This window comes from Ursus arctos, unplaced genomic scaffold (assembly GCF_023065955.2).
Source record: "Ursus arctos isolate Adak ecotype North America unplaced genomic scaffold, UrsArc2.0 scaffold_17, whole genome shotgun sequence".
NCBI classification, from domain to species: Eukaryota; Metazoa; Chordata; class Mammalia; order Carnivora; family Ursidae; genus Ursus; species Ursus arctos.
In genome coordinates this window covers 43,342,853-43,368,230 of record NW_026622841.1, presented here as the reverse complement: position 1 = coordinate 43,368,230, position 25,378 = coordinate 43,342,853, and the positions used below count along the sequence as shown (strand labels likewise).

General features: G+C 35.3%; 1 protein-coding gene across 1 annotated transcript in view; it reads left to right on the top strand.

Moving 5' to 3' along the window:
- TAF4B (TATA-box binding protein associated factor 4b) overlaps window positions 1-25,378 on the top strand; it is a 127,278-nt gene that overhangs the window by 33,917 nt on the left and 67,983 nt on the right. Inside the window, exons 8-9 of the mRNA XM_026496135.4 lie at window positions 3,952-4,087; window positions 4,782-4,887. Coding sequence (XP_026351920.2) covers window positions 3,952-4,087; window positions 4,782-4,887 — 242 coding nt within the window. The remainder of the gene's footprint in view (window positions 1-3,951; window positions 4,088-4,781; window positions 4,888-25,378) is intronic.

Here is a 25,378-nt window from a genome sequence, read left to right as displayed (position 1 = left end):
CTGGAAGTATCCTCCTGTCTCCTAGTCCCCGTCCCTACACCCTGAGAAGTAACAACTCTTCTGATAATTTTCTCCCACAGACTATTTTTGCTTGTTCTAGAATTTCATATAAATCAAATCATACAATAAGCACATTTAAAATTTTTAACAGAAATTTAGAGGTTCTCAATTTGAAGCAGCATTTACAGATTCCTATAAAAGCTGGTAGTATAACTAAGAATTCATCTGAGCACATTTTTAAAAGTGTTTAGAAGGCCCTTTAAATGAAAGAAACAGCATATTTTGAAGTTTACCAAGGTTGAGTTTGAAATTGGGCATGGCAAATAGTTTCAGCTTTCTTTGTAGAATTTTACTGGAGCTCTATGTTAAGATTCTGAGGCTGGATGAGGGTGTATAGAAGTGATGGCATTTAGTGATGTATGTCGTCGTCCCAGAAGATAAGGAAATAGTGGTACATGAACCACATGTCGGCTGTTCCTGAGAAATAGTTGGCAACTAACATGTATTTCCTGACTATAACTCTGTAGCTTTTGTTTAGTTGGGGTCCTCTGTTTTCTAGAACTCAACCTACTGAGTGCATGCAATATTATATAGAAATTAGAGCAGATAATACCCTTGATTTCAATCACTGTGTGTTTATGTACTACGTGAGTTATTTATAGATAAGAATTTGATTGCTGTGTATTTATGAACAGGGGAGTAGGTGACGGTTGAAATACAGGGAAAGCAAAGTGTAAAGGATGGGGGTGCCTGGGTGGCTCAATTGGTTAAGTGCCAGACTCTTGATTTCTGCTCAAGTCATAATCTCAGGGTCCTGAGATAAGCTCCATCAGCCTCCTTGCTTAGCGCATAGCGAGGAGTCTGCTTGAGAGTCTTTCCCTCTGCCCCTCCCCCTGCTCACACGTGGTCTCTCTCTCAAATAAAATCTTTAAAAAAAAAAGTGTAAGGGATGTTCTCATCTACTTGTTTAATCCATACTTGTGTTTCTTTTCATCCTTTCCTTATGAAATTTAAGAATAGATCCTTGTCCGATACCCCAGACCATAATATAAAAAAAACCTAAGTAATATTGTGTAGCACTAGACCTGTATTTCTATAAACTACTAGAACATTATTTTATGTTAACATCCAAATAAAACATCAGAATTTGACATGTCAAGAGAAAAGGCTAAGGTATGTACTATTTATTGGTTTTCCTGCCTAGTTGCTTTTTGGATGGAAATTAAATAAAGGACTTAAGTTTTTAAAAATATAATAGCTTGCTCTTTTGCTTTCCAAGTAGGAGTAAATACCTCTTAGGGTGACTTTCCATCTCTCTATGATAATTTCAGTCTCCATAAGATGCCTAATATATGGTTTTAAGTGGTACTTTCTTTAAAAGAACAGTAATGAATGCACTTTTACTTTCTCATTCATTGTATTTTATTTTGTTCAGCAAGTGTGCAGGAGTATTCTACACATATGCTGCCCCAAGTGTTATAGTCATTAAGATGAGAAATGATGGGGATCCAGGATTGTTAAATCCCAGCTCAGAACTTTGCGATATATATAAATATCACATATCATATACCTTTATGTATTTAGTATATGTATGTTCATAATATATATAAATATAATTTATAAAGTTATGGTTATATATGTGTATTTTTTTCAAAGTTTTATTTAAGTAATCACTACACCAAGGTGGGGCTCAAGCTCATAACCCCAAAATCAAGAGTCACTTACTCCATCACTGAGCCAGCCAGGTGCTCCTATATATTTTTAACTGGCGTTTTTGTCTTCCTCCACATGTATGATCTTGACCCCTGTTGGGCTGTAGGCAGGGCAAGGCACACCCGGGATCCTACAGGTGGACACTGAGGCTTGCTTTCCCCAACTTGTTCTTTCCAGGGCTGCACGCTGGTGCTGAGGTCCCATGGGGCCCACCCCTGTCTGCAGCCCCTTCCCCCCACTCTTTATAGCTGAGGGTGCATACAGCCAGGCTGTGTAGAGCCTGTGTCCACATCAGGGGCAGGCCTTTGGGCTTTTATATGAATACCTATCAAGATGGTATGAAGACTAACTCATAAACACTTCTCTGATATTTTATTACTGTTTTTCACAATTAAAATGCTGGAAAAGAATCCTTAATAAAGGATATTGAGAAATAAAATGTGAATAGGGAGATAAGCCAGAATTGTTAGAGGAGTGTTTCTGTTGAATTTCAGTCTGAATGCATAAATGTGACTCTGAATGTATATTATTTTGTAAAATTTATTGTTTTTCTAATATTCTCATCTTTAGTTATTTGAAAATTCAACATATTTCTAATTATAACTGTAGCTTATGCTAATCATAAAAAAGCAAATAATATAGATATCTCTAAAGTATATATGAAGTATATAATAAATACACAAAATAGAAAGCAAAGTTACCCTGTAGTAGAATCCTAGGAAATAATCACTGTTTACAGATTGTTTTTTAACTTACAGACCTTTATCTATACATACACATAAAAAAAATTTTTTTGAAGTACAGTTGATACACAATATATTAGTATCAACAAACAACATAGTAATGTTCAACATTTAAATACATTAGGAAGTGATTACCACACTAAACCTAGCTGTCATCTGTCATCATACAAAGTTATTAAAATATTATTAACTGTATTCCCTATACTATATATTGTATTCACATGTCTTAATTTATAATTGGAAGTTTGTGACTTGTTTCACTTAGCACATAATATACCCTCTTAGGTCCATCCATGTTGTTGCAAATGGCAAGATTTCATTCTTTTTGTAGCTGAGTACTATTCCACTGTATGTATACCATAACTTCTTTTATCTGTTTATCCATCAAAATATTACTTTGTAGAATATAAATCTGATCCCTCGTACTTTACAATACAACTCAATTTATAATCTCAACTTATGGAAATACATCGTTATTTTCAAGAGTTCTTTCTGTCTTTCAAGAGTTTCTTTTTATAGAATGATGGCAGTTGAATTATTACAACTCGTATTTCTGTCTGGGCATTAGTTCCCATGGGATTCTTTACTGGGATATTTTGAGTTTCTTGTGAGTTACTTTTATTTAGTAATATACACTAAATTTTATATTTTATTTACAAAAAAATTAGAAAATAGAATAAATTATATCCCCAAAATTCTTTTCAGAAGTCTTTCTCCTGACTTGTTTATATTAGCCTTTTCTGAGTTTAAGGACTTTTAAGTAATTCACTTAGCAGACTCAAGTATACATGGTGACTTTTTCTCTTTTGAAATGAAAAAAATGAAGCTCTGCTATTTTGACTTTTCTTCTTCTTTGTAGCTAAAAATAAGGCCCTACGATTAGTTTAATTTCTTTTCCTTTGTCCCCAGCCCTTGCCCTCTGGATTTCTTGAACTGTTCTCTTGGAGAATGCCTTAGCATTATTGTTTTCCAGAGACCTGTAAAAAGCAGCGCATTAAAAGCCTTTATCTTTTAGAGATATGTTTTGAATATTTAGGGGTAAAAAGATATACCTGGGATTTTTAAAAAAATGAGAGTGGTGAGAAAATGAGTGGGTAGGGATATGGATAAAACAGAATTGGTAAAGAATTAATCATTGTTGAAGCTGGGTAATAATGGAATAGGTGGTTTCATTTTGTGTATGTTTGAAATTTTCCTTAAGTTAAAAAATGAAAATAGGATCCAAATGGAGATTTAAGTTGGGCAGTATATAATGCAAATTTGAATTCTACTCTAAAAATAAAATATATTGCTTAATAGTCATGTTTTTCACTATTGAACAAGATAATTTTGTGACATACAAATATAAATTTTAAGTAGACTTTCTGTTATCCTAATATAAAGGTATTGTTACAGTTACGTGAGCACAGTCATTTGTTCTGTCACAACTGAAAGCTTGTTCTTTTCTAAAGCAGTTTTAGTTGAATGAGTGTATTAATAGTTCTCATTGTTTCAGGTAGTCCAGCAGCCTTCAGGAGGTGTTGCAAAACAAGTGACCACACTTTCCCATTCCTCAGCATTGACCATTCAGAAATCTGGACAGAAGAAGATGCCAGTGAGCACTGCAATACCTACCAGTCAGTTTCCTCCAGGTAGACCCCGATCCATCCCTGCCCCATCACACTGGGTTTGGAATATGATGGGGTTTTGTATTATTCTCTCTTTTTTTTTATTGTTATATTAAGAGAAGATAGTCTTTGAAATAGGACCTAGGAGGGAGGACGGAAAAATAACTACTTAGTACATTCTTTGTACATACATAGCTACTTTTTAGGGATATGTATTGCTTTAGAATAAAAGAAGCAGCTGCTCATGGTATTTTGTAATTAGATAGAATAACCTATTTGTAAATAAAGCACTTTTTAACTTACAAATTTGCTATAACTTTATTTCTTTTTAAAATGTACTTCTTTTTCTAAGTTTGGAAATCATTCTTACATGTAAAAAGTTAGAGATTTCATGTATTTTTTAAATCTACAAATATAAATGATATATTATTAACATTTATCACCTGTCACTTTCTCTGCATGTTTTTGTAATGCTGGTAATTCTGTAGACCGTTTGAAGACTATATAAAAAGAAATGGAGAGGTCTTGATTTTATAAGATGATTACTTGTGCAGAGAATAAAGTGATTGTCGTTTTCGAATTTAAACATAGTTTTAGGACAGCTTGAAATTTTCTTTGATTATTCTCTGTATACTAAAAGCTGTTATTCTGCATTTTTCCTGATATGGCATAGTTTTTTTTTTTTAATTCATTTTTCTTTCTCCTTTTCTTTGTATAGCTTCCATTCTAAAGCAAATTACCCTGCCAGGAAATAAAATTCTATCACTCCAAGCATCTCCTATTCAGAAAAATAAAGTAAAAGAGAATGGAACAACATCCTTCAGGTAAAGAAAATAAATAATTAAAATTCAGTCTGGTTAAAGGAAGTAGTTAAAATTTGGTCTGGTTAAAAAGAAAAGATGACAGAATAATACTTATAAAATATATGGATGTCTTTTTAAAAAGCTGACAATACTTCATTGAGTATAATTTATAAACAAGTGTGCAAATCTTAAGTGTATAGTTCAATGAATTTTGATAAACATATATCCCTGTATAATCAAGATACTGAACATATCCTTTACCTTCATGCTGCTTTCAAATCAATTACTTCTGACCCCTGCCTCCAGCAGCTGCTATTCTTATGTCCATCACCATAGATCATTTTTTGTCTATTCTTGAACTTCACATAAATGAAAAATTACATTAACCTTTTTGCATCTTTTTTCTCTCTGCATGTTTTTGAGATTCATCCATATCATTTTGAATATTAGAAGATTGTTCTTTTGTATTGGTGAGAAGTATTCTTTGTATAAATGTAGATCTCTTTATCCCTTTTCCTATTGATGGACATTGGGTTGTTTCTGATTTTTGACGATAATATGTAAAGCTGCTATAAACATTTATATACAGATTTTTATGTGAACATAGGTTTTCATTTCTTTGTAGTAAATATCTAGGAATATGATGCTGGATCACTAGGTATGTGTGTGTTTAACTGTTTAAGAAACTACCAAACTGCTTACCAAAGGAACTGTACCATCTTGCATTTCTACCAGCAATAAGAGTTCATTTGCTCTTCAACTTTGTCAGCTCTTGATATTGTCAGTTCTTTTGATTTTTACCATTCTAATAAGTGTATTGTGGTTATTTTTGTGGTTTTAATTTGCATTTCCCTAATGACTAAAGATGATAAGCATCTGTTCTTATATTTATTTGCTATCCATATACCTTCTTTGATGAAGTGAGTGTTCAAATACTTTGCCCAATTTTTTTTATTGAGTTATTTGTTTTCTTATGGTTGAATTTTTAGCATTTTTTGTGTATCCAACATCCAAGTCTTTTGCCATGGTAGTGATTTGGGAATAATTTCTTTATAGTGTGTTCTTTATTCTCTCACCAGTGGAAGTATCTTATCTTCTGTGTTCTTGAACAGTTAATCATACTTATTTTAAAGTCCATGCCTAGTATTGCTAATATCCATGTTAACTGTAAGTCTCTTTCTTTTACCTGGCTTTTTTGTCCTGTTTCTTGGTGTCCACTTAGTAATTTTTTTTTTTTGAGTCAATGTCAGATATGTTTAAAAAATAATTATCAAAGTTTTGGTTTAGTTACTTCCAGAAAGAGAATTTACCTAATTTTCTGTTTGGCTGTAGAGGAGCAGATTGCCTCAATATAGTCAGTAATTGAGCTGGCTCAAAGCTAGGTTGTAATCTTTCCAAGATTCTGTGTCCCTTTGGTTCTCCTGGCTCCAGGATATAGTCCCTGAGGAGTTTCAACTAAGAGTTAGGGTACTTTTCTCTTTGCTGGATTCTGAACCCCAATTTTTATTTCCTCAGTGTTTCAAGAGTGCTTAAAACTCACCATGCTTTTGTGATTGTTATAAACTGTCTTAATTCTTAATTCTTCTTCCATTTAAAAAAAATTTTTGGAAAATACACAACATAAAATTCACCATCATAACCATTTTTAAGTGGCATTAAGTATACTCATGTTGTTATGCAACCATCACCACCATCTATCTCCAGAACTCTTTTCATTTTATAAAATGAAACTCTATACCTTTTAAACAATTAGTCCTTATTTTTCCCTTCCCACCAGCCCCTGGCAACCAACATTCAACTTACTTTTCTGTCTTTGTGATTTTGACTACAGCAGTCTCATGTAAGTGGAATTACACAGTATTTATCTTTTTGTGACTGGCTTATTCCACTTAGAATAATGTCCTCGGGGGTTCATCCACGTTGTAGCATAAGTCAGAATTTCCTTCCTTTTTAAGACTGAATTATATTCTGTTGTATATCCACTCATCTGTCAATGGACACTTGAGTGTCTTCCACATTTTAACTATTGTGAATAATGATGCTATCAATATGGGCATACAAATATCTTCACGTCTGTTTTCAGTTCTTTTGGTTATATATCCAGAAATGGAGTTAAAGGATCATATGGTATCTATTTTACATTTTTTTTTTTTTGAGGATCTGCCATGCTATTTTCCACAGCAGTTGTACCATTTTACATTCCCATCGACAGTACACAGGAGTTCAGATTTTTCCTCATTCTTGCCAACACTTGTTATTTTCTGGTTTTGTTTTCTTTGATAATAGTCTTCATAATAGATGTAAAGTGGTATTTCTTTGTGGTTTTGATTTGCATTTCCCTAATGATTAGTGATGTTGAGCATCTTTTCATGTGCTTATCATTGCTTTTGTATATCTTCTTTGGATAATTTTCAATTCAAGTACTTTGCTCATTTTATAGTCAGATTTTTTTGGTTATTGAGTTTTATATTCTGTATATTTCTCCCTTATTGGATGTATGATTTGCAAATACTTTCCTCTGCGCATTGCTTTTTTACTCTGAAGTTAATGTCTTTTGAAGCAAAAAAATTCAAAAATTTTTGTGAAATCCAGTTGTTTAATACCCTTTTGTTGCTTGTGGCTTTGGTGTCATATGCAAGAAATTACTGCCAAACACAATGTCGTAAAGCTTTTGTCCTGTTTTCTTCTAAGAGTTTTATAGTTTTAGGTCCTATATTTTTTTATCCTTTCTGGTTATTGATCCTTTATTAGTTAATTTTTGTATATGGAATTAGGTAAAGGTCCAACATCATCCCATTTGAATGTGGATTCCAGTTTCTTCAGCACTTAGTATTGCTAAAAATACTATCTGTTCCCCACTGAAAGGTCTTGGCACCCTTGTCAAAAATCCACTCATTTGGCACCATGTCAAAAATCATTTGACCATATATGTAAGGGTTTATTTATGTCTTCTCTGTTCTATTCATTTGGTTGTATGTCAGTCTTTATATTAGTAGCACACTATCTTGATTACTGTAGCATTGTAGTCAATTTTGATATTTATGTCTTCTCTGTTCTATTCATTTGGTTGTATGTCAGTCTTTATATTAGTAGCACACTATCTTGATTACTGTAGCATTGTAGTCAATTTTGATATCAGGGTCTCCATCTTTGTTTCTTTTCAAGATTGTTTGGCTATTCAGGGTCCCTTGAGATTCCATATGAATTTTAAGTTGGGTTTTTCTATTTTTGCAAAAAATGCCACTGGGATTTTGATAGAGATTGCATTACATCTGTAGATTGCTCTGGGTAACATTGACTTCTTAGTAATATAAGCCTTCCAATCCATGAATATGGGGTGTGTTTCTATTCATTTATGTCTTCTTTAATTTCTTTCAACAACATTTTGTGGTTTTCATTGTGCAAGTCTTTTGGCTTCTTGGTTAAATTTATTCCTAAGTATTTTGTCCTAGTTGATGCTATTGTAAATGTAATTTCTTATTTCCTTCACAAATTGCTCATTGTTAATGTATAGAAATGTAGCTGATTTTTTTGTGTAAACTTTGTATCCTGCTACTTTATTCAATGCATTTATTAATTCTAATTTATTGTGGGATCTTCAGGGTTTTCTAACACGTGGGATCATATTGTTTATGAATAGAGATAATTTTACCTCTTCCTTTCCAATTTGGATTCTTTTATTTCTTTTTCTTGCATAATTGCTCTGGCTAGAACTTCTAGTACTATGTTGCATAGAAGAGGCCAAAGTTAACATCTTTATCTTGTTCTTGATCTTAGAGGAAAAGTTTTCAGTCTTTCATCATTGAATATGGTTTTCACTGTGGGTTTTTCATATATTGTTTTATTATGTTGAAATACTTTTCTTCCATTCTTGGTTTTTTGTATGTTGAAAAGGTGTTAAATTTTGTAGAATTATTTCTCAGCATCACTCAAGATGATCAGTGGCTTTTTCCTCCTTTCTGTTAATCTGTATTAAATTGATCAGTTTTGTATGTTGAACCATCTTTGTACTCCAGGAATAAATCCCACTTAGTCTTGGTGTATGATCCTTTAATGTGCTGTCGAATTCAGTTTGTTGGTACTTTGTTGAGGAATTTTGTGTCATTGTTCATAAGGGATATCGGTCTATAGTTTTCTTTCTTTTAAATTTTTTAAATTTTTTAATTTGTAAAAAAATATTCATTTGAGAGAGAGACAGAGAGAGAGTGTGTGGGCAGGTGAGGGGCAGAGGGAGAGGAAGAGACAGTTTTAAGCAGAGTCTGTGCCGAGCACAGAGCCCAACACCGAGCTTGATCTCACGACCCTGAGATCATGACCTGAACTGAAACCAAGAGTCCGACGCTTAACTGACTACGTCACCCAGGTGCTCCTCCTTTTTTTTTTTTCCTACCTTTTTTAAAAGTAGGTTCTACACCCGGTGTGGAACTTGAACTCAATCCCAAGATCAAGGTCACATGCTGTACCAACCGAGTCAGATAGGCACACCAATCTGGTTTCCTTATGGTATTTTTGTCTGGCTTTGGTATCATGGTAATGCTGGCTTCATAGAATGGGTTAGGAAATACCTTCTCCTCTTTCGTTTTTTGGGAAAGTTTTAGAGGATTTGATATTAGTTCTCCTTTAAATGTTTGGTCTAATTGGCAGTGAAGCCAGAGCTTTTATTTGTTGGGAGATTTTTTTATTCCTGATTCAGTCTCCTTAGTTATTGAAAATCTTAGTTATTTAGATTTTCTTTGTGATTAAGTCTTGGTAGGTTTTGCGTTTCTAGGAATTTGTCCATTTCATCTAGGTTATTCTATTTTTTTGCATACAGTTTCCTTAGTACTCTAATAATTTTTATTTCTGCAGTAGTGGTAGTGATGTCTCTACTTTCTTTTCAGATTTTAATTTGAGTCTTCTCTTTTTATTATTAGTCTAGCTGAAGGTTTGTTTATTTTTCTATCTTTTCAAATACCAACTTTGGGGTTTATTTTCCTTATTGTTTTTCTATTCTCTTTTGTTTGTTTCTGCTCTAATTTTTATTTTTCCTTCCTTATGCTGCTTTGGGTTTAGATTGTCCTTTAGTTTTCTAGTTCATGAAGTTGTAAAATTATTTTATTGGTATGAGATCTTTCTTGTTTTTTGTTTTTTGGGTGTTTTTTTTTTTTTTACTTGAGAAAGAGAGAGAGAGAGAGTGAGCTCGCACACACAAGCCAGGGGTAGGGAGAGCAGAGGGAGAGGTCAGAAGCAGGCTCTTTGCTAAGCAGGGAGCCTGACACAGGGCTCAATCCCAGGACCCTGAAATCATGACCTGAGCCAAAGGCAGATGCTTAACTGACTAAGCACCCAGGCACCCCTCTTTTTTTTTAATGTAATTATTTATAGCTATAAATTTCCTTGGCACTTCTTTGCAGCTTCCTATAAAGTTTGGTATGTTGTGTTTTCATTTTCATTGTCTAAGTCTTTTCTAATTTCTCTTTGGATTTCTTCTCTGATCTATTGATTATTGAAGAGTATGTTTAATTTCCATAAATCTGTTAATTTGGCAGTTTTATTTTCTGCTGTGGATTCTGAGTTCATCCCATTGTTATCAGAGAAGCTATGTGATCTTTTTAAATCTACTTAGATTTCATTTGTGACCCAATATATGGTCTACCCTGGAAAATGTCTCATGTGCACTTGAAGAATATATTTGCTTTTGTTCAGATAGCATATTCTGTACATGTATGTTAGATTTAGTTGGTTTATTGCAGGTTTTGTTTGTATGGATGACATTAGTATCTATTCAAGAGTGAAAGATAGGCTGCCTGGGTGGCTCAGTCAGTTAAATAAGTGACCAACTCCTTACGTCATGATCGAGCCCCGAGTTAGGCTCCATGCTCGGCAGGGAGTCTGCTTGAGATTCTCTCCCTCTCCGTCTGCCCTCCCCACCGTGCGCACATGCGCTCGCTCACTCTCTCCCCCCTCTCTCTCAAATAAATAAATCTTTAAAAAAAAAGTGAAAGACAAAGCTTTACACTCTAGCCCACCTTCTAGGGTGATGCTGATAGATTAACCAACTCTTCGGTATGATTTTTTTTTCTCAACATGTTGCTAATCCATTTAACCAGTATTTGTTGTCTGCTCTGTGCTAGTCATTGTGTTATCATTCTGGTCTTAATCCATCTTGTCTATTAGGAGTGTCAAGAGGCATTTCTCAGTTATTCTTCAGAAATGAAAGTATCTTCAGTCTTAGATATTCTTTTGACCTATCAGTTTAGAGGCTTATTTAAAAGGTAATAACTTAGCAGTTATTGTCATTTCGGTAATATTTATTTAAACTTACAGCGTGCCAGGTACTGTGCTAATAAGATAAGTTCTGTAACATCCACTTTTCCCAATACCATATAGAGGGAGACACTACCATCTATGTGATGAGTTGTTTTTCTCTCTCTGCTTTCAAGTTTCTCTGTCTTTTGAAAGTTTGATTATGTGTCTGAGTGCGGGTTTCTTTGAGATGACCTTGCTTGGGTGTTTTTTAGTTTCTTGGATGTTTAAGTTGATGTTATTCCTCAAATTTGGGATGTGTTTAGCCATTATTTCTTTAAATATTCTCTGTCCCTTTCTTCACCTTCTGACCCCATAATACATGTGTTTGACCATCTGGTGGTTTCCCACCAGTCCTTGTAGGTTCTGTTCACTTTTCTTCAATCTTTTTTCTGTCTGCTCCTCATTCTCAATAATATCCATTTTCCCTATCTTCAAGTTCATGGATTCTTTATTTGCCTTCCCTAATCTGCCTTTGAACCTTTCTGTGAATTTTTCATTTTAGTTATTGTGCTTTTCAGCTTCTGAATTTCTTTTTGGTTTCTTTTTCATTTCTTTCTTTCTTTCTTTCTTTTTTTTAAGATTTTATGTATTTGAGAGAGAGAGAACACAAATAGGCGGAGAGGGAGAAGCAGACTCCCAGCTGAGCAGGGAGCCTGACGTGGGGCTCAATCCCAGGACCCTGAGATCATGACCTGAGCCGATGTCGATGCTTAACCCACTGAGCCACCCAGGCGCCCCTTAGGTTTTCTCTTTATTGTTATTTCCATTTTGGTCATACATCCTTTTCTTTACTCTCCTCATATCTTCCTTTTGTATTTTGAACATCTTTAAAACAGTTGTTTTAAAGTCTTTGTCTAATACATCTATTGCTGGGTCTTTTTCAGGAATAGTTTCTGTGGATTATTTTTTCCTTTTAATTGGTCATACTTTCGTGTTTCTTTGTGTGTCTCACAATTTTCTGTTGAAAATTGGACATTTGAATCTAATAATGTGGCATCTCTGGAAATCAGATTCTTCCCATTCCCTAGGGCTTGCTGTCTTTTGTTTGTGTGTGTGTGTGTTTTGTTTTTGTTGTAGCATCAACTTGAGGTATAAACTTTAGATCTTGGATTGTTTTTAGCTTTTTATTTTCCCAGGGTATGTCTGGTCTTTATCATTTCCCTTGTATATGCAGTTGCCTTTGTTGAATGTCCTAATCTTTCATATCTGGCTTCCAAAAGAGGAAAATAAGGGGATGGGGGAAAGTGGGACTGACCCTTTAAATGCCTTAGAAGTCACTCTGGCTAGAGGATGAGGGCCTTGCAACAGAGGGAGGAGTAGCAGCAAATGGCCACCCACCTCATAGTCTGCACCTCTGAGATTAGAAGCAACAATAAGTGATCTGAGCACATGTTCCTGATGTTTGGAGGACAGTTCCCCTCCCCCCCCAGTTGCCACAAGCTGCGTGCAGACAGCTCTAATACATGTGCATAGCTGTTTGCCTCAGGGCTGGAGCTCAGGGATGGGTAGCCCTTGCCAAACTAACAGCTGAAATTGATGAAAAACCCAATTTATCTTACAAGCCTTCCCCTGGAAGTTGGAAGCCTTCAAAAGATTCAAAAGTTCCAAAATAGTTACGCCAGACAGATTACTGATGCTCTTCTGCTGTCTCCCAGAATCCTTCTCAGAGTGCTCTTCGTAAGCTTTTTTCTTGGCTTCTTTGACTTTTCTTTTGCAGAGCTTCAGTGTTCAGTGCTTGGATGAAAATTCATCACACATTGTCAAGTCTGCTTCTTTGTGCCTCAGTTCTTTTATAGGATCATGGCCTATACCCTGAAAATTGGCAGCCTCAGAAACCTTGAACTCTAACTTTCTGTCTCTCCATCATCATGAGATTGCCTAATGCTCTCTTGGCTTTTCTACTTCTTAGTAGGTGCCCTCTCCATGGCTTTTTTTTTTTCTTTTTCCTTTTTTTAAGATTTTATTTATTTATTTACCAGAGAGAGAGAGCACGCGCAAGCACACAAGCAGGGGGAATGGCAGGCAGAGGGAGAAGCAGGCTCCCTGCTGAGCAAGGAGCCCAATGCAGGACTCAATCCCAGGATCCTGGGATCATGACCTGAGCCAAAGGCAGACGCTTAACCGACTGAGTCACCCAGGTGTCCCCTCTCTGTGGCTTCTTAGTGTCTTCTTCCACATCAAGAATTTGCACATGCCCAAAGGAAAAACAACATGGAGAAAATTGGGTTTCCAATGGTGAGGTTCTCTTCTCTTGGGACTGTGGCTCCTCAAGACCTGGTTTCCTCGGCACTTCTCTGCCTTCAAAGAAACTTTAAAAAATGTTTTGGCTTTGTTAGTTTTTCTTAATCAGAACAATTGTCTGTTATAAGTGACAGTCTACAACTAAGCAGAAGTCCTAGTGTAATTCTTTATACTTTTCTGTATTGCCAATATTTATTGGAGTTAGTGTTTTCAGTACACTTTATAGTATATTTTGATGAACAGAAGTTCTTCATTTTAAAGTAGTTGTATTTTTTAAGAAAGTAGTTGAATTTAGCAATTTCTTATATGAATTGCTTATGAGGTTTTATCCTCCTTGGTATCAGTCATAAAGATAGTCTCCTCTATAGTGTTCTAAAAGTTTTGAAATTTTACTTTTTGTATTTAAATCTTGGTCAACAGGGTTTAATTTTCTTATGATGTAGGGTAGGGATCTTAATTCTCTCTTTCCCATAGTCATAATCATTTGTTCCAGCAGCTTTAATGAAGACTCTGTCTTTCCTCAGTGATCTGTAGCATCTCCTATGTCATATCTAGGGTCTTGTCTAGGCTATCTATTATTTTTAGTTTATCTTTTCATCCCTGTTTTATCTTATTGGTTAATTTGTTTATTTCCAGTAGCATGCTTCTCAATTTACTATAGCTTCAAAATAAGTTTTAAGTCTGTTAAGGCATCTTCTTTACCTGCTTTTCCTTTATTTCTTCTCTGTACTTCACTTTCATAACCCACCCTTCCACTGTTCTTGGCTATTCTTGGGATTTTGCTGTTCCATAAAAATTTAAGTATTAGTTAAATTCCACCAAAAATGTCTGCTGGAATTCGAATTGGAATAACATTGAGCCCACTGTCCTTAAGCTGATTTCTTTATAATTTGAGCCTTCTATGTATAAAAATGATTTATATCTTCATTTATGCATGCCTTCTTTAACATCTTTCAATAAAGTGATATAATTTTATCTATACAGGTTGTACACAATTTATGCATTTATCTGTTGGATTTATTCCTAGGTTACCTTTTAATTGCTATTATAAATATTTTTGGTGATTGCCTTTTCTGTTACTAATGTATAGAAACACATTGCTTTTTTCTTTAATCCTATGCTAATTGGCTTGTTAGGATCATATTTCTGATAACTTTTAGATTCCTTAGGTTATTTATATAGACAATGATGTCAGGAGTGATAGAATTATGGTAGAATTATGGGTTGACTTTTTTTTTTCTTTCAGCACTTTAAAAATGACATTCCGTGGTTTTCTGGTATCCATGTATGTGTTCACTTTCAAAAGTGAAACGTATAAGGAAAAGTTACCCTGAGAGTTAAACTACAATGAAATAGCAGCACATTTGAAACCCCAGTGACTACAAACATTGGATGATCAAATATTCAATGTTAAAAATTATTATTATTGTTATTATTTTTTTTAAAGATTTTATTTATTTATTTGACAGAGAGAGCACAAGCAGGGGGAGCAGCAGAGGGAGAGGGAGAAGCAGGCTCCCCGCCGAGCAGGGAGCCCAACGCGGGGCTCGATCGCAGGACCCTGGGATCATGACCAGAGTCGAAGGCAGATGCTTAACCATCTGAGCCACCCAGGCTCAGTGTTAAATGTTAAAATTTATTATTTTAAACTATGTTAAATTATTATATTAAAAATTCTTATAAAATAGAAATAAAATGTGGAATCACAAAAATGAGCAGGGAACAATTTTCTGTTAAAAAATGAATACCATGATTTGAAAAAGGACATTTAGAAGTGAAAAATGTAGGGGCGCCTGGGTGGCTCAGTCAGTTGAGCATCAGGCTCTTGATTTTTGGCTCAGGTCATGATCTCAGGGTCTTGAGATCAAGTCCTGCATTGGGCTCCATGCTGGGCATGGAGCCTGCTTGGGATTCTCTCTTTCCCTCTCCTTCTGCCCCCCCCCCACCTTGTGCATACCTGCTCTCTCAAAAAAAAAAAAAAAAAAAGTAAAAAATATAATTTCTGAATATAAAACCTCATTGGATGGGTAGATCAGATTAAACCTAAGTACCTAAGTTGAGTTTGCTTTACTCCAGAGTGGATTTGTGACTTTCTCATGGGAACCAGGGATGATTGTTGACTTGGGACCACTTTAGTACCTGTTCTAGGGAACCTGACTTAACCCAGAAGCCTCAGATACAATTTCTCCACTTTAACAGAGGTCAAGAAACTAGTATCAGCCACACACAATTGCCCCTAAGACAGCTCTACCTTTAGAGTTGCTTATTTTTACTGACAACTTTTTTGACAACTTCTGTGCACCCAGCACTGGAATGAAAATGTCTTATGCTGGTCTGGTTAGAATGTCGTGTAATTTCTCCTCAGTAAATCTAGTCCACTTACTGCCTGAAGCAAAAATGTAACCATTAGTATTTTCTCTGGGAAATTTCTAGCATATTACTTTTGCTCATTTATCTGTTGAATGCTTATTGCTTTCTAGACTTACATATATTGGAGAATAATTCTTTGTTATGTATGTTATAAGTATCTTTCTCCCAATTTTTTTTACTGGTAACTTTCTTTTTAGACTCTTTTGGTTTTAGAAGACTTTAAATCACAGTATTAGATTTATCACTCTCATGCTTTATGGCTTTTGAATTTCACTGTATTCTAAAAAATCCTTCTTCATCCCAAGTCCATAATGATGTGCTTCCATATTTTCTTCCAAGATATCTATACACACACATCTCACATGTGTACATATACCTTTACATCTTCAATAATTCTTTATTTTTGTAAATGTCTGTAGCAGAAATTAGCTTTTTCCCAGTTGAAATGCTGGTCTCAATAATAGTTACTGAAGAATTTATTATCCTTTTTCTGATTTGAGATGTGAGCTTTACCTTATAGTAAATTATTGTTCATATAAGGGTACATTTCTAGAATTTCATTTTAGTGCTGTGTTTTTATTTCTGTGTTAATATTTTTGCATTCAGTTATTATACCTTCATTATTTATTTTTCTGAGAGAGTAAATCCTCTCTCTTTATTCCCTTTTTATCAAAAATGTCTCCACTTTACCTTTGTTATTCTACTAAACATGAATTTTAGAATAAGCAGGGCAGTTCTATGAAAATTTTGTCTTGAGGTTATGTGATTAGGTTAATTTGGGGGAGAATTGACTTTTTTATGATGTGAACCATCTTGAACCATAGTTACATTTGTTAGAATTCAGTAAGGTTGTAAATAATAGAAATGCTAAAAAAAAACAGTGACATACGCAAGACAGAAGTTTCTTTCACATTCAGGAAAACTAGAAGTAAGCAGATCATTGCAGGTATAACATTCTGTGGTGTCGGGGACCCAGCCTCCTTGTTCTCTTTCTTTTTGTTCCTCAGACACATACTCATGTTCTCACTGTACAGTTTTTAGATGTGATATTCCCTGGATTCTCTGTCCTCCAGTCTCCATTTGGCTTGGTCCTTCTTATTTTAGTTTAAAAGTGATCTCCCTAATTAGAGAGTCTCTGCTCAGGCAGCCAACATAGAGTAGCTTTTTCAGTCACACCTGCTGTTTTGAGGCACTCATCTAAAAGTATCTTGTTTTTTGTTTACCATTCCTTGTGTTTCCCATTCCTTTTAAAATCGCTGTGAGAGGGGCGCCTGGGTGGCACAGCAGTTAAGCATCTGCCTTCGGCTCAGGGCGTGATCCCGGCGTTATGGGATCGAGCCCCACATCAGGCTCCTCCACTATGAGCCTGCTTCTTCCTCTCCCACTCCCCCCTGCTTGTGTTCCCTCTCTCGCTGGCTGTCTCTATCTCTGTCAAATAAATAAATAAAATCTTTAAAAAAAAAAAAAATCTCTGTGAGAGTTCACAGTAATTTTTGTTTACGATGGTATACCTCATGTTTAAAACAAGGCCTGGTTCATAATAAGCATTCAAATATTTGCTGAAATAATGAATTTTAAAAAAGAGAACAGAAGTGTCTATAATCATAGCTATTTTTAAAGATATCTTTTAATTTTGCACTGATACATTTTTCATTTTGTATGCTTTATAGTAATTTTGGTCATATGTGGTTTATGCATATCTTTTTTGAAGTGATGGCTTTTTTAGCTTAAGTTTGGGTTTTTTTTTGATATTTAATATCAATGTCACTTCAGTTGTTAAATGAACCTTGAAATAGACCCTTGATGTTGACTCTTTTGTTAAATAAGAGGAGGTAATAGTGTATGCCATTAGATCTTGTCTTGACTTAACTGGATGAGGTTTAATAACATAGAGTGTTATTTGCCTATTTTTTCAGAACGACTTGTTTAACTGAAAAAAAATTTTTTTGTTCATGACATTTTCGACTGAGAGAATTGTATTTTCTGTTCGGCTTCTCAATACACCTGGGATGACTAAGGGAAGCTATATAGTACTTAAACACCAGAGGGTGCCAGAGATTCATCTTTTATTCTTCTCATTTCAGAGTCAGAATTGACAAATAATTTGGTACCTTTGCATGTTTGTATAGTTAACCTCATTTAAACTGACTAGCTATTTAATGATAATAAGGAATTGTTGATTTTTTGAAGATATGATAATGCTTAAAGATTAAGCTTTTTTTAAATAGTTCTTATATTTTAGAGAAAAATAAAATACGGATGGATAATGCATATATATTACTTCTGTTAGTGATAATATAAACAAACAGCTAGGGGTTAGTGTGACATTTTTAAAGTTTTTCTGTAAAACACACTCTTAGGGGCTCCTAGGTGGCTCAGTCATTTAAGTGTCTGTCTTTGGCTCAGGTCGTATTCCCAGGGTCCTGGGATTGAGCCCTGCGTTGGGCTCCCTGCTCAGCGGGGAGCAGGCTTCTCCCTCTGCCCCTCCCCCTGCTCTCTCTCTCTCTCTCTCTCTCTTCCTCCCAAATAAATAAATAAAATCTTTAAAAAAAATGAATAAAACACACTTAGAAAATAATATAGGGCAAGGTTACATGCTATTGTCATAGACGATATTACTCCATTAACTTTAATGTCCTTTTTTTTTATATTGCAGAAATCAGATTCTCTAGTGTTCATTAAACATGTGTTCACTTTGCTTCATATGTAATTGTTTCATCGTGTACTTACTAAAGACTCTACTTTTCCTTGTATGTACAAATGTATCAATAATATATGTTGTTTATAATATATGACATAATATATATGGTTAATCTTTCCAGAGCAGGGACTTAGAAAACAGCCTCTAGTGACAAAAAAAACAAAACAAAACAAAAACAAAAAACCCTCCTCATCTTGGAAAGACAAAGGAGACAGAGAAGAAGCATCAGTGTAAGCTATGCCTGGATTAGCTCTAAATCTAGGGTAAAAATTCAACAAAATACTCTTCTTGGAGGAGTTGCCTTATGCTGATCTTGATAGAAATTAAGTTCTTAAACATTCTTTACTGGGAAATTATATAAATGAACACTTGGGAGATGAAATTGTGAAATCTTTCAAAGTTTTTAGTCAGATTTTGTCATAGTAAAATGCTGTTTAGGAAAAAAAATATGTTTGTCCTTAGATGCAGAATGAACTGGAAAGAAAAGATGTTAGATATTAGAGGAAAATACACCATGAAGCAAAGGTTGAAGTTACATGGGCAGGAGATAGGGCATATCTCATTTATATATCATGGGCATCTTTGAGAAAGAGCAAAGCCGAGAGGCAGTGATAATGGTAGAGTATCATTTATAATAAAAACCTCTTAACATTTATTCAATTGAAAATATATAAATATAGTAAGGGGGGGTAGACACTTTCAAAACAGTTTACAAGGAAATAATTGCTAATATAGTATAGATAACAACTTAAAAACTACCCAGGGAACTTACTGACATTGTTGATTTGGGGGCTTATCCAGAATGAAATCTCTGGAGACTGAACCTTGGCAGAAATCTCTATTTTTAAAATCTTCATAGTATTTCTGATGTTCATTGTAGGCTTGGAACTATAAATATAGACCAGCAGGTCCCAAAATGTGATCTACAGAAAATAGTATTGAAACTTGAGACTTTTTCAAGGGGTCTGTGAGATTAAAACAGTTTTAATAATGATGGTGATGTTGATGTTGTTACTTGCCTTTTTCAGTATATTATTTGATTGATGGTTCAAAAGCCACAGTGGCAAAACTGCTGGCACCTTAACATTAATCAAGGCAGGGGTACCAAACTATGCTAGCAGCCATTTATTCTGTACCCTCAGACACTCGCAGTAAAGAAAAGAAAAGAAGCCAGGGGTTTGTGGGTTTTTTGTTGTTGTTGTTGTTGTTGTTGTTGTTGTTTTATTAAGTCTCTATCCTTAAGTACACACCTTTTTAATATTGTGTGACAAAATGGGAAGTTTGCATAAAGCTCTTCTGCTGCATGCCAGAGTTTCATGGTTGTTTCAAGGAAGGACAAGTGCTTGTGTGTGTGTGTGTGTGTGTGTGTATATACATACATATATATAATATATATATGTATGTATATATATATTAAGATCTTATGTGTTTTGAGAGAGAGAGCGCGTGCGTGCGCACATATTGGGGGGAGGGGCAGAGGAAGAGGGAGAGAAGCAGACTCCCTTTGAAGCGCAGGGGGTGGGGAGGTTCGATCCCGCCAACCTCCCTCCCATCATGACCTGAGCCACAATCAAGAGTTGGACACTGAGCCACCCAGGCACCCTGCTTATGTTTCAGTTGTGAGCTAAACTAACCACTTTTTTCATGGAGCACCATTTTTACTTGGAAGAACAAAGAACAACTGAAAAACAAACTGTGATTATTTAGACTTGGGAATTTGACATTTCTGTGAAACTGAAAAAAGTGAGCCTGTCACTTCAGGGAAAACAACTGACAGCATTTTTTGCCAGTGATAAAGTTTGAGCTTTTCAAGCAAAAATTAAAAATTTGGAAAACTTGTATACGCTGCTGTGAACTTAACATCTTCCCAAGACTTAGATTTTCTGGTTAGATTGGTGCACATATTAACATGTGATTTTAGATTATGTATAATGAGCCTAAATTTGGAAGTTCTGTATAACTCAGTGCACCAATATTTTTCAGATCACTGACATGTAATGTTACAAAGTTATGCATCAGTAAAAGATCCATTCAAAGTGAAGAGGATCAATAGATTTTAAAGAAATTAGAAAAATAGAAAACAATGCCACCCTTTTGACTAATCACTTTTTAATTTTGGTATTGTTGGTTTTCATTAAAATGTTATTTATGTAAATATATAATGGTTTTATTTTTAATGAATACTCATTTTTTAAAAGATTTTACTTATTTTTAAATTTTATTTTATTTAAATTCAATTTATTGACATATAATGTATTCTTAGTTTCAGAGGTAGAGTTCAGTGATTCATCAGTTGCATATAACACCCAGTGTTCATTACATCACATGCCCTCCTTAATGCCCATCACCCAGTTTACTCCATCCGCCCACTCATCTCCCCTCCAGCAACCCTCGGTTTGTTTCCTATAGTTAAGAGTCTCTTATGGTTTATTTCCCTCTCTGATGTCATCTTATTTTATTTTTCCCTCCCTTCCCCTATGATCCTTTTTTGTTTCTTAAATTCCATATATGAGTGAAATCCTACAATAATTGTCTGTGATTGACTTACTTAGCGTAATACCCTCTAGTTCTATTCACATTGTTGCAGGTGGTAAGAATGCATTTTTGATGCCTGAGTAATATTCCACTGTATTAAAAAGATTTTATTTTTTAAGTAATCTTATACACAACATGGGGTTTGAACTCATGACCCCAAGATCAAGAGTCACATACTGAGCCAACCAGGTGCCCCTAAATACTCATTTAATTTTATTTTCTATTTTATTTTATTTTTTTAAGATTTTATTTGTTTACTTAAGAGAGAGAATGAGAGCACAAGCAGGGGGAGCGGCAGAGGGAGCAGGAGAGGGAGCGGGAGAAGCCGACTCCCGGCCTAGCAGGGAGCTTGATGTGGAGCTGGATCCCAGGACTCCGGGACCATGACCTGTGCCGAAGGCAGACTCCTTAACCAACTGAGCCACCCCGGCACCCTTCATTTTTTATTTCTAATACAGTTGTAGCTTCTTAGTATAGTTTTCATTCAAAATCATATAGGAGGTACAGTTTTTACTTCCATAGATAAGGGAATTGATGAGTAGAGATGGGAAGAAACTTGTTCAAGGTCATCCTTTTAATAATTGTCAGATCAGGGGCTAAAACCTTCATCTCTAACTATAGAATTGGTGCTGTTAATCTTTATAACTTAGTATTTTTCCAAGTGTGGTCCACAGAGTATATTGGTCTCACAATCACTTAAGTATGTTTGTTAAAAAAAAAATTCCAGGTTTGTGGTCTCCAACCTAGACCTACTGAATGTAAATTGTGGGTGCTGTGCAGGTGTGTATTTGATTGTGAGACATGTATTTTAAATGTACTCCCAGGTGGTTCTTAAAATCACTAACATTGAGTGCCTGAGTGGCTCAGTTGGTTGGGCATCTACCTTCGGCTAGGGTCATGATCCCGGGGACCTGGAATTGAGCCCTGTGTCAGGCTCTGTGCTCAGCGGGGAGCCTGCTTCTCTCTCTCTTTCCCTTTCTTTCTCTCATGAATAAATACATAAATTCTTTTTTTTTTTTAAAGATTTTATATATTTATTTGACAGAGACAGCCAGCCAGCGAGAGAGGGAACACAAGCAGGGGGAGTGGGAGAGGAAGAAGCAGGCTCCTAGTGGAGAAGCCTGATGTGGGGCTTGATCCCAGAATGCTGGGATCACGCCCTGAGCCAAAGGCAGATGCTTAATGACTGCACCACCCAGGCGCCCCAATACATAAATTCTTAAAAAATAAAATAAAATCACTAAAGTTTGGGAAATCCAGTATGTTATGCTACATTTGAGTCAAAAGAGGAAAGACAAAGGGAATTTCCCATGAGAAAAATAACTTCACAAAGGCATGGAAGGAAGAATAAACGGTGTTGTGTAAGTTTATGTGCTGGCTGTGATAGAGAGGTTATAGCTAAGGGTTTACCAAAAGAGTATTGAAGACCAAGTTATTTTACCAGGGATTAGTAATCTAAGGGAAGCACTTAATCTTCTTAAAATAAAATTTTCTGTTTCTGCTTTCTAAACAAATTATTTATTCGACCAGGTAATATATACATTTTGTACAATATTTGAAAGGAAGAAAGATTATACAGTGGAAAAATAAGGTTCTCCCTTGCTTCTTTTTCTCTCTTTGCTACCCAGGTTCCCATTCTAGAGCCAACCACTGTTAGCAATTTCTTGCGTGTCTTTCTAGATGTAATCTTCTCAACACAGATGGTATTATACACTACATAATGTTTTACATTTTGTTTTTTTACAACTTAGTAGTAATAAATCTTGGAGATGGTTCTATATCAGTGTATAGTCTTTGTGATTTGAGATTTTTAACAAAGTTACATAATGGTGGATATTTAGGATATTTCCAGTGTTTTGTACTAGGGAAGCAAAGCCGCAGTGACTATTATTTCACTTAATTTCTAGAAAGAAGAGCCTATCTATTTTATTTTGTTTTATTTTATTTATTTTAAAAGAAGTCATACTTTTATTTATTTTTAAGATTTTATTTATTTACTTGAGAGAGAGAGAGAGAGAGCACAAGCACAGAGGGAGAGGGAGAAGCAGACTCCCCACTGAGCAGGGAGCCCGATGTGGAGCTTCATCGCAGGACCCTGCAATCATGACTTGAGCTGAAGGCAGACACTTAACCAACTGAGCCACACAGGTGCCCTGAGCTTATTTATTTTAAATTGTCAGGTAATATCAAATAACTCTCCATGGAGGTTAAATTTACAAATTACACTGAGCAACAAAGCTTATGGTAGCATATTTTCACATGTTCTGATGAACTTTAATAGTTTTTGCTAGTCTAATAGGTGAAAAATTGTATCTTACATTTCTCTTATGAGTAGAATAGAACATCTAATATTTGAGTCATTTTCAATTTTTTCTTAGTGAAAATTCATGTGCTTTGTCCATTTTTCCATTGGATCATGGGTATTTTTCCTTAGTTATTTGTAGGAACTCTTTCTATATTAAAAACTAATTCCTTTTTCCATGATATGAATTACTTTCTTCAATCTTTAGTCAAGTATGTAAGGACTGCTACTGCCTCATTTTAGTGACAATGCAGGTCTAGAAAGATTAATTTGCTTTATTTCACATAGATAATAACTAGCAGTCAGGATTGCACTGTGGGCAGTTTGACTCATCATTTTTACCCACTGTTCTACTTCTCAGTACATTGTAACAAATAAATAGCACATGTTCTGAACGCAGGGAAATTCCTCAACTATTTACCATTTCTGCTAGGAAAAAAGGCAATGAAGATAATATAATCTTTATTATATTTAATATATTTATTGAATATAATCAATAAAAGAAGTCTAGTTGGCATTTAAGAGAAACACACCGATGTTTAGAATGGAAGACAGAGTAAAACTTACCATAACAGATACAACGTGCTCTCAGAAGTTGAAAAGTTGTAGCAGTTGGACAAATGCTTTTAAAATATAAGAACAGAAAGTAAGGGAAAAAAGCATAAAAACAAAAGTATAAAAACAAATTAAGCCAGGATTTCTAAACTAGGCATTTGAAATAGGACTGGAATATAGCTAAAGCTTTGACAACTGAAAGACAATAAAAGCAGGAGTTTGAAGATGAGAACCTGAAGTGGGGAATGGCCTGAACCAAGGCCAGAATCAATAGGAGCTGTGTGATAGTAATGGGAAGGAAGAGTGCTAAATTAAGGTCATTACCTGGAAAACCTTGAATATCGAGTTAAGTTCTTAGGAACATGAGAGGTTTTTGAACAGGAAAATAATATGATTCCCTCTACTTCAGAAGAATCAGTCTGGGGCTCTTCAGATCTTCCACCGCCTTGGTGGAAGAGATTTAAGAAGTCAGACACAAGCAGTGAACAGCTTTATCAAAAGCTAAGGAATTAGATCAGTTTTAGAAGCCAGAATGTAAGACATTAATGATAATTGGGTAATGCTTCTTTAATTTTTACACAGTAACTTATTATACCTGACAGAATCTTGAATTGGAAAGCTTTTTCTACTAAGGCACTATTAAATTTCCTTTTTGTGGGTGCCTGGGTAGCTCAGTTGGTTAAGCATCTGCCTTCAGATCAGGTTATGATCCCAGGGTCCTGGGATTGAGCCTGCATCGGGCTCCCTGCTCAGCAGTGAGCCTGCTTCTCCCTCTCCTACTCCCCCTGCTTGCGTGTTCTCTCTCTTTCTGTCAAATAAATAAAACCTTAAAATATATATATATATATTTTTTTTCCCTTTTTGTATATCTTTTAAAACAAAACAAAACAGATTATTTTGCATAGTACCTTCATCAAAAGACACAGCATTAGACCAGAAGACTTGAAGATGTAGTTAGGGGACTCTCATTTTCTTCTCCTTCGGAATTAAAACCAAATTAGAATCATAACTGTGCTTCAACATCAACGCCTTTATTACTGTCCGACCTATCTTAGCCTTATTGGTAATGCTGCTACTACACTGTGTTGACTCTTCTTTCCTTCAGTCTGCCTCCTTTCTTAGAGGAAGTTTTAAATGGCTTGGGTGCTGTTTATTTTGGCACCTTTTCCTCTTCCCTCAGTGGGGGTCTTCCTCTATTCCTGCTGCCCTCTGTAACCATAGTAACTGACAGCCGTACTAGAGGGAGCTGTGTTCAGCTTGGGGCCAGCTAGGAGGAGGGAAGGCAGGCAAGAACAAATCTTATAGGGCAGTTAGTTCCTTATTTCAGAGAAGGGTTGCAAGAAGGTTCTTTTTTTTTTTTTTTTTTTTTTTAAAGATTTTATTTATTTATGTGACAGAGAGACAGCCAGCGAGAGAGGGAACACAGCAGGGGGAGTGGGAGAGGAAGAAGCAGGCTCCCAGCGGAGGAGCCCGATGTGGGACTCGATCCCGGTACGCCGGGATCACGCCCTGAGCCGAAG